This window comes from Triticum aestivum, chromosome 1B (assembly GCF_018294505.1).
Source record: "Triticum aestivum cultivar Chinese Spring chromosome 1B, IWGSC CS RefSeq v2.1, whole genome shotgun sequence".
NCBI classification, from domain to species: domain Eukaryota; kingdom Viridiplantae; phylum Streptophyta; class Magnoliopsida; order Poales; family Poaceae; genus Triticum; species Triticum aestivum.
The window spans coordinates 263,591,125-263,601,500 of NC_057795.1; the positions used below are offsets into that span (position 1 = coordinate 263,591,125).

The 10,376-nt window shown below is 49.3% G+C and overlaps 1 protein-coding gene across 1 annotated transcript; it reads left to right on the forward strand.

Moving 5' to 3' along the window:
• The first annotated feature begins 675 nt into the window (after nt 1-675).
• LOC123118736 (probable histone H2A variant 2) lies at nt 676-2,442 on the forward strand. Its single transcript, XM_044538623.1, has 3 exons — nt 676-833; nt 916-1,063; nt 1,926-2,442. Exons 2-3 carry the CDS (start codon nt 941-943, stop codon nt 2,220-2,222), a joined length of 420 nt encoding a protein of 139 aa, XP_044394558.1. The 5' UTR covers nt 676-833; nt 916-940; the 3' UTR covers nt 2,223-2,442.
• The last annotated feature ends 7,934 nt before the right edge of the window (nt 2,443-10,376 follow it).

The window sequence follows — 10,376 nt, forward strand, 5'->3', positions numbered from 1 at the left end:
GCACAAAACGGAGAGATAATCGCACATAAACAAATTCGTCAAAACATATTCATGTAAGATATAGTACTGAAGAGCACGTCGCGGGGATTCCAACGGTGAAAACGGATCTTAATTTTGATATCCGGTTCAAAAGTTATGGACTTTTAAAAAAAGTCTAAAACCCAAATTAAATGCGTTCACCCTTGTTCACATAGATATCATTTTTCTTTTCCTTTTTCACATGATACTTTTCCTAATATGAATTATGAGACAAAAGTATTTCCATATATGACTGGCCACTCCGAATGACTAACGAGCCTACGGCCACTCGCTAGATGCGTCCTATGTTTTTAGGTTAGTTTACCTTTTTTTAACGGTTGATTATGTTAGTTTACCTGCCGTTTTTTTAGAAACACTGCGTAAGTTCTTTGGTGGTTAAAATCGTGGCCCAACCGAAAGAAACATGGTCAGGTCCATGGTGGTTTGAAAGCCCATATGTGTTGAGCGGAAAATAGACAGCAGCTTCCAGTAATATCGGGCCAGCGCAAAACGCTCCGCAGTTTCCCGCTTCCTTTTTTTTTAAAAAAACTTTTTTCACACTGCCGCCAATTGTTTTGTCAGTCCCACCGCGCGCGTAGTTCAAACCCCCCAAAAACATCAGCGCGCCAGAAATTTCGCCGGTTTCCCTCCCAACTCCCCCCTACCGCCCCCCACGCCCCGCCTCCCCACCCCACCACTCGAAATAAATACAGATAGCAAAACCGCTGAATAGCGCAAAGAGGAGAGAAGCACCCAAGCCCAAGTCAGTTCTAAGCCTTGTAGCTGCTCGACCTAGAGAGGAGAGAGGAAGTCAGGTGAGGCAGCGGATCCCCGGCGGTGTAGCTTGAAACCTCTTTTGCTTGCTTGGTTTTGCTGATGGTTTCGGTGGGTGTGCAGGTAGGAGGCTCTGCTGCGAAGGGAGATGGCCGGGAAGGGAGGCAAGGGGCTGCTTGCGGCGAAGACGACGGCGGCCAAGGGCGCCGCCGACAAGGACAAGGACAAGAAGAAGGCGCCTGTGTCCCGCTCCTCCCGCGCCGGGATTCAGGTTTGCCCGCTCCCCAATTCCCCCTCTCTCCTCTCTCTCTCTCTCTCTCTCTGATTTTAATCGATAGTTCTTATTGTGTCCCGCTCTACCCGCGCCGGGATTTAGGTTTGCCGGCTCCCCAATTCCCCCTCTTTCCTCTCTCTCTCTCTCTCTGATGTTAATCTCTAAGCGTTTCCTGCCGCGGATCTAGTGCCATGTTGCACCTTATGTTTGTACGAGATTTGTTGTAGAATCTTATTGTGTTCCGTTGTCTGTATTGATTATCGATTTGCATGAGTAATGATTATCGGTTAGCCGGTTCTTTTAGGCTGTCTCCCCCATCTTAGTCGTGGTTTATTTGTTCTATTGTAAACTATGTCAGATCTATGTTTTGCACTCCTGCAATGTTATGACAGTATACTGATTGTAGGCTTCATTACCATGCACTGGCAAAAGCCCTATATTTTATTGATCTAACTTGTAGCTGTACCTTTTGAATTCTACCCACACTTGTACCGTACTATTGTGTGATCCGTTTACGATTTTTTCTATATATTAATAACATTGCCGGAGATAGGCATGTGTTTTTGTGATGCAAGCATTGCTGTCTACTTGGTTACTTGTGCCATTCGAGGGAATGCACTCTTCCATGTTATCAACTTACTACTGATGCTGCAGGATTCAGCATCATGAGCGCTCAATCTCACTTGTTCTGTGTTTCTAGATCATTCACTTGTTCTGTATTTGGCACAGCTAATATATAGTTTCAGCTTGGGATATCCATTATCAGAACTGATGTCTTTACTGTTCATATGTTTGCATGTTTAAATTATGACCTCGTCAATGGCTGATCATGACCTGCTCGTGTGTTTGCACCATGCAGTTCCCGGTGGGCCGTATACACAGGCAGCTCAAGCAGAGGGTCTCGGCTAATGGCCGTGTGGGTGCCACTGCCGCTGTGTACTCTGCAGCAATCCTTGAGTACCTTACTGCTGAGGTCCTTGAGCTGGCCGGCAACGCCAGCAAGGATCTCAAGGTGAAGCGTATCACCCCTCGCCACCTGCAGCTTGCGATCCGTGGAGATGAGGAGCTGGACACCCTCATCAAGGGCACCATCGCTGGTGGTGGTGTCATCCCTCACATCCACAAGTCCCTCATCAACAAGACCTCCAAGGAGTGAATGAAATGCAATAACGGGTAGTTGTTGTGCGTTGTATCTTCGTGATCCCCTGTTATGTTGTGCTATCTGTTATGTGTTGCTATTATCACAACCTGAATAGGTTGTCTGAATTTGTGATGGGGCTAGCTTTCGGTAACTTGTTATTAGGTAAAGACTTGGCAAATGTAATCGTGATATGGAACTGCTCATATTTGGTTTCTTGAAGACTAGACAATCCTTACTATTCGTGTTCATGGATATTAACTTTTTTATTTTTGTTGGTTTCACTCGAGATCACTGCAACTGGTCTGCCTGCTGGCTGGATGCTTCGTTAGATTATGTGTATGGTTTCTCTTGTCAAGAACAAATTCTTTGACAGCAAAATGGATGTACAGAGATGGATTTAGAAATGGAGGAGTAATTTATTTGTTGTATGATTCAACCATAAAATTTATATATTTTCAGTGTGGATTCATATATGCTCAACAAGTTACCCCTAGTTGCACTTGCACTTATTTATGTTGAAGTTGTTGACGTATATCTAGAACGTTTACAACATGTGTTGCCGCACATTGTCCTCATCATCCATAATCATGTTGTGCAAGATTACAAAACATGTCATCAACTGCACAATATCATTGGATCCCACATCATTGCAGCTCCATGAACAAAACCCCCAGGATGCCGGAGCAATCTGAATGCCCTATCCACATCTTTCCTGGCACCTTCTTGCATTCTTGCAAAATGACATTATTTGTTACCTTGGCGCTTAGATATAGTCTTCACAAAAGCTGTCCACTGGGGACAAATACCATTGGCAAGGTACTATCCATTTTGTAGTTATGCATGTTGACAATGTAGTTGCATGCTGGAGTATCACCATCACAGAGTCTCTTGAACAACGGAGATTACTAGAGCACATTGATGTCGTTATGCGAACCTCGCATGTCAAATCTGCAAATTCTTTGGTGCCACTGCTTCAAGCATGATGGTGGCCTCTTTGGTGCGACCTTGGTATTGTCCTTGCAAACTTGTCGCGCAATACTTTGATAACCCACAAGTATAGGGGATCGCTACAGTCTTCAAGTGTAGTATCTCACCCAAATTTATTAATTCGACACAAGGGGAGCCAAATAATATTTATGAGCCTTAGCAGTTGAGTTGTCAATTCAACCACACATGTGAAATTATATTTCTGCAGCAAAGTGTTCAGTAGCTGATATGTCTCCAACGTATCTATAATTTTTGATTGTTCCATGCTATTATATTATCTGTTTTGGATGTTTTATATGCATTAATATGCGATTTTATATTATTTTTGGGACTAACCTTTTAACCTAGAGCCCAGTGCCAGTGTCTATTTCCCCCCTTGTTTTTGAGTTTTACAGAAAAAAAATACCAAACACAATCCAAACGGAATAAAACTTTTGCGATGATTTTTCTTGGACCAGAAGACACCAGAGGACTTGGAGAGGGGCCAGAAGGTTCCTGAGGAGGCCACAAGCCTCCTAGGCGCGCCGCGGGGGGGGGGCTGAGGGCTTGTGGGCCCCTCGGGAGTCCTCCAACCCTAATCTTTCCACTATAAATTCAGAAATATCCCCCCAACATCAGAGGCATCCACAAAAATACTTTTCCACCGCCGCAAGCCTCTGTTCCCGTGAGATCCCATCTTGGGGCCTTTTCCGGCACCCTGTCGGAGGGGGATTCGATCACAGAGGGCCTCTACATCAACCTTGATGCCCTTCTAATGAAGCGTGAGTAGTTTACCACAGACCTATGAGTCCATAGCTAGTAGCTTGATGGCTTCTTCTCTCTCTTTGATATTCAATACAATGTTCTCCTCGATGTTCTTGGAGTTCTATCCGACGTAATATTCTTTTGCGATGTGTTTGTCGAGATCCGATGAATTGTTGATTTATGATCAGATTATCTATGAATATTATCTGAGTCTTCTCTGAACTCTTTTATGCATGATTAAATATCTTTGTATTTCTCTTCGAATTATCGGTTTGGTTTGGCCAACTAGATTGGGTTTTCTTGCAATGGGTACCCGCGAGTGATGTGGAGACGGGTTGGCCAAGAAGGTGCCCGCGAGATACTTACGAGGCGTGGCCGGACATTCCTAGCCCCTGCCGCAAGTCCTCGAGACGGGGCAATGGGGTCACATCTTTCGTGAGTCTCTGCTTGTTACCACACGTTCCTAATCCACTACGATTTGGATATTTGATCCAAGGGGCCTCTGGCCTGATAGCACTAACCATCACGTGGGCATAGTATGGGCGTTCTGCGTCGTATACATCAACCGAAGCTTAATAGACATCAGCGACTGAGCGGCGCGCGCCGGGTTGGACTGCGTAAGCACTTGCCTTTTTGAAGGAGGTAGCTAGGTCTGCTCACCGGCCGCCCACACAACGTGCAGGAGTTCCCGGGGAGATGGCCCATGACCCCTGGGGGCATAGGTTTAGTCCGGCATGCTTGACCTCTCTATTAAGCCTAGGTCGGGTTGCGGCGTATTGTTTGGCCGAGGCAGGGCATGACCGAGGAAAGTGTGTTCGGCCGGAGTTAATCGAGCGTGGTGGGTAAGTTGGTGCACCCCTGCAGGGAAGAAAACATCTATCAATAGCTCGTCCTACGGTAACGGACACTTGGAGTTGTATCCCGATCGATACAACTAAAACTGGATACTTGTGATGAGAATTGGATTGTGATGAGGTGATAACTGGATGGTATGGCTCTGGGATTGCTTTCTCACAGGGAGTCGAGAAAGGATCTCTGGCCGAGGTTGATAACACTACTACTACTTTACTTTATGCTACTCTACTCCCTCCTGTTTGCTGCAAGATGGTGGTTTCCTGAAGATGCTAGTCTTTGATAGGACTAGGCCTTCTCTCTATTCTGGCATTTCTGCAGCCCAGTCCACATATACAGCCCCTCTTTGATAATGTTGCATATGTAGTGTAGATCCTTGCTTGCGAGTACTTTGGATGAGTACTCACGGTTGCTTGCTCCCCCTTTTCCCCCTTTCTTCTTCTTTCCGGTTGATGCAACCAGATGTCGGAGCCCAGGATCCAGACGCCACCTTTGACGACGACTGCTACTACCACGAGGGTGCCTACTACTACGTGAAGACCGCTGACGACTAGGAATAGTTAGGAGGCTCCCAGGCAGGAGGCCTTGCCTTTTCGATCGTAGATGCTTTTGTGCTAGCCTTCTTAAGGCAAACTTGTCTAACCTATGTGTGTACTCACATATTGTTGCTTCCGCTGACTCTTGTGTATTTGAGCTTATGTATTCGAGCCCTCGAGGCCCCTGGCTTGTAATATAAAGCTTGTATTATTTTAATTTGTGTCTAGAGTTGTGTTGTGACATCTTCCCGTGAGTCCATGATCTTGATCATACACATTTGCGTGTATGATTAGTGTACGATTGAATCGAGGGTGTCACAAGTTGGTATCAGAGCCGACTACCTGTAGGTAGCCCCCTTTCCAATTCCTTGGCCGAAGTTGAGTCTAGTCACTAAAAAACTTGTACTAACATTGGCTGTGTGTCTTACGGGCCCACATCGCCATTGGGTGGTATTAGGATCTTTTACTCCTCGTCTATACTCTAGGACTCTTAACTCTCTTCTACTCGGGTTAAATGAATTTACTAACTCTAACATTAGGATCCCGTGACCACATTCACCCCAAAGTTGGATAAGCCATAGTTATTCCTTAGAATAGCCTCTTGAATAGTACACACACCGTCGAGTTGACTACTATGTGGTATCCATCATACCTCTTTCTTTATGCATGTTTCATCATGAATGATCCTTGTATTTGCAAATGCTCAATGCTGAACTACCCCCTGTTACATGTCAGCAGGATGGTTAGACCCGCTGGTCGTGGCCATGGTGCCAACGATCCACCACCACCCGAATTCTTTGCCGGAATGATGCAGCAATTTGAGCTGAACCGCCAGTTCATGGAAGGAATGATGGCTCAGTTTCCTTGTCCGAACATGAATCAGCAGCCAACCCCAGTAACTCTGCACGACTTCATGCGCCTCAACCCAACTATTTACCGCAACTCAACTCAGCCCCTCGATGCTGATGACTGGCTCCGCGACATCACATATGAAATGGAGTCTGCTAGTGTGGCCCCTGCTAGCTATGTCACCTTTGCATCATTCTTTCTGAAGGGTCCCGCTGCTCAATGGTGGGACAGCCATAGGCATACTCTACCTGTTGGAACAGTCATCACTTGGCCGGATTTCCAAGCTGCCTTCCGTGCTCGTTTTATTCCTCAGGGAATCATGGACAAGAAGAAGCGCGAGTTCCACAACCTCACCCAAGGAAATAAGGCTGTAGATGCTTATCAGTGGGAATTTCTAGACTTGTCACGTTATGCTGAAGAAGACATTGCAACTGATGCTCGTAAGCAAGAGAAGTTTCGTGACGGACTTCACCCGTATATCAAGCTAGCACTGCTCGTTCATGACTTTGCTGATTTCGCCACTTTGGTGAACAAGGCTATTCAGGTTGAGACTGGTCTTCAGGAACACCAGGGATCCCTCAGCGCAGCCGTGACGCTGGCTCATCTTCGGGCCCGTCAGCACAGAAGCGTCGGATATGGATCCCCCACAGCATGTATCATCCAACTGCACCTGCTCCAAGACATTCCTATGTTGCACCTCGTCTACCTCCTCCACCGCAAAGGCAACCTCTTCGAGCTGTACCACCCAAAGCTCCTGATCCCAACCCCAATGATGGTCTATGCTTCAAGTGTGGCCTTCCAGGTCACCGCTCCAGGAAATGTCCTCAGAATCAGAATCAACTCGCTCTTCCTGCTGCTGGTCGTGGTAACAATCAACCCCGCAACAACAATGCCCGACCTTATGGTTGTGGGCAGGCTAACAACATTGATCTGAATGAAGCTCAAGACCAGCCTGCTACTGTGATGGGTACTCTCCTTGTTAATTCAGTACCAGCTTCTGTTTTATTCGATTCAGGAGCATCACATTCATTCATGTCAGAAAATTTTGCATACGCACATGACATTCGATGTGAGCCCATGAACACTCTGATAGTGGTACGCACCCCTGCGGGTCAGTGTTGAACTACCATGATTGGTCGCGACGTCCCCGTTGAAATTGAAGGGTTGGAATTTCATGTTTCTCCCATTATTCTGGAGTCTTCCAATATTGACCTCATTCTGGGAATGGAATGGTTGAAAGCACAATACTGCCTCTATCGTTTGCACCACCAAAGTCATTCATCTCCTACATCCTTCCGATGAGATAGTAAGCTACCATGCTCAGATTGTTCAAAACGCTGAAGCATGACTTTATGCTTTGAATGCGTTGAATGCAGCACCTCTTGAGGGAATTGAAAAGATTCCAGTCGTTCGCGACTTCCAAGACGTATTTCCATAAGAACTTCTAGGAATACCCCATGCCCGGGCTGTCGAGTTCGTCATCGACTTGAAACCAGGCACCGTTCCTATTGCCAAACGACCCTACAAGATGCCACCTCATGAACTCCTTGAACTTAAGGAGGAAATCGACAAATCTCTTCGTAGTAGTTTCATTCGTCCAAGTTTCTCTGCTTGGGGAGCACCTTCTCTCTTCGTCAAGAAGAAGGACGGAACGAACCGTCTAGTCCAAGACTACCGTCCTATCAACCAAGCTACAATTCAGAACAAATATCCCCTTCCTCGGATCAATGATCTGTATGATCAACTAGCTGGTTCATCGATATTCTCTAAACTTGACTTGAGGTTGGGTTACCACCAGATCCGTGTTCGTGAAGAGGATATTCCAAAGACTGCATTCGTCACTCGTTATGGTTCTTACGAGTACACAATTATGTATTTTGGCTTAACCAATGCTCCAGCTACATTCTCTCGTCTGATGAACTATATATTCATGGATTACCTCGACAAGTTTTTCGTAGTCTATCTGGATGATATACTAGTATATTACCGAAAAAATCTTTCGCCCCGCTTTATATATAAAGCACCAAACCACAAAGACCATGATAGAAACTCACGCCACCACCGCACATGACACACACACCCAAGGCAAGATACAAGGGTGCCGGGCACCGCCACACCACCCCAACGACTACCAAGCCACTACAAATGCGCGAGGACAAACTGCTTGGAGCCACCAGAGACCTCCTCCTCCGAGGGGAGGTGAGACGGGAATGACTGAACCAGGACTCCAAGATGGTGCCTCCAAGAAGGGAACGACCACGATAGCCGCCACCATCCGATCCCAAAGATCGGGTTTTCACCCGGAGCAACTCGAAGGAGAAAGGCCACTGCAACGGAGCCTACAGGAAGGATACGGTGTCCACGGACGCCGCCACCGTCAGCCAATACAAGATTGGGCAGGTAATGAACCCCAGCACGCCCACCCCTCCGAAGCAACCTAGCTCCGTCAACCACCAGCGACCACCCACCCACGTGGCCGTGGCCGCTCGCCCGCACCGAGGCGCAAGTCCCGCCCACGAACTTCGTGCCTCCCACCGCCGGGGCCGCCGCCCTGCATCCAGACACCCCCAGGACCGACCAAAGTGATCAGCTTGGGCCAAAGGGCGCACCCGACCGAAGAAACCGCGGCATACATCCCGCCTCGAACAACGCCGGAGTTGCGTCAGCCCACACATGGCTGGGGAACGGGGGAGGAGGGGGAGCGGACGCATCCGGGCCGGCACACCCCTGTGCCAGCGACGGGTGGCCCGGGCTCGGCGGCGCCTCCCGTCCCTCCAGCCTGCCTCCCCACCGGACAACTCGGTATCGCCCCACCTCGGCGGCGACCGCAGCTCCACTCGAGGCCACCAACATACACCCGCCCACCGGCAAGGAGAGATCCCGAGGGCCGCCACCAATCGCGAAGGAAGCTCACTGAGGAGCCCATCTGCGCGGCCCACCGTCGTCCAGCCGCCGAAGCTTCGGATCCCGGCCAGCCCGCCCACCAGCCAACCGCTGCCGCGTCGCACCACCACTCGCCGTGGCCATGGCAGGGGCAGAGACTAGCAGCCCGCACCGCCCTTGGCCCGTGCCGCCAGGTCCCAGATCCGGCCTCGACCCGCGCCGAAGGACCCGGATCTGGCGACCAAGGCACGCCCACCACCGCCGCGCCGGTCACGCCGCCGCCACGAAGCCGTCGCCATCAGGCTCCAGCTCGCCGCCGTGCTGCCATGCCCGCCACCAGCACCGCATCCCAGGCGGCCGCCGCGACCCGCGCCGGAGGCCCCCACCAAGGAGACAAGGCAGCCCTGCCGCCGCCGGCGCCTACCAGGCTTCGCCCGGCGCGCCCTCTTTGGCGGCGACGAGGGAGAGGAAGGAGGAGGAGGGGAAGCCCGCCGGCGGCGCTAGGGTTTCTCCCGAGACGCGCGCGCGGGGCGCGTCGCGGGAGCGAGAGGGAGGAGGGGATCGCGTCGGAATTTCCTTTTTTCGTCGAAGAATAAAGAAGAACATGCTAAACATCTTCGTCTTGTTCTGGAGAAGCTCCGAGAACATCAACTTTATGCCAAGTATTCCAAGTGTGAATTCTGGTTACCCGAAGTCACCTACCTTGGTCATGTCATCTCCAAGGATGGTATTGCCGTCAACCCAGAGCGTGTTCAGGCTATTCTTGACTGGACCCCTCCGAAGACTGTCAAGCAAGTCAGAAGCTTTCTCGGACTAGCCAGGTATTGTCGCAGCTTTGTCGATAACTTCTCCAAGATCGCCAAGCCACTTACCAATCTGCTACACAAAGGCGTTAAGTTTGATTGGATTGAAAAGTGTCAGGAAAGTTTCCAGGCACTCAAGGACAAGCTGACATCTGCCCCAGTGCTTGCTCCCCCTGATTCTCGCAAGGACTTCGTCATCTATTGCGACGCTTCACGACAAGGACTAGGATGTGTCCTAATGCAAGAGCATAGAGTGATTGCTTATGCCTCCCGTCAAGTGCGTCCTCACAAAGAGAACTACCCAGTTCATGACCTCGAGCTTGCTGCGGTTATCTTTGCACTGAAGCTATGGCGACAGTACCTTCTCGGTAACCGTTGCGAGATCTTCACCGATCATCAGAGTCTGAAGTACCTGTTTACTCAGCCAGATCTGAACTCCATCAGCAGCGATGGATGGAAGCTATTGCTGACTACAACTGCGGTATATCTTATACCCCTGGTAAGGCTAATGTAAT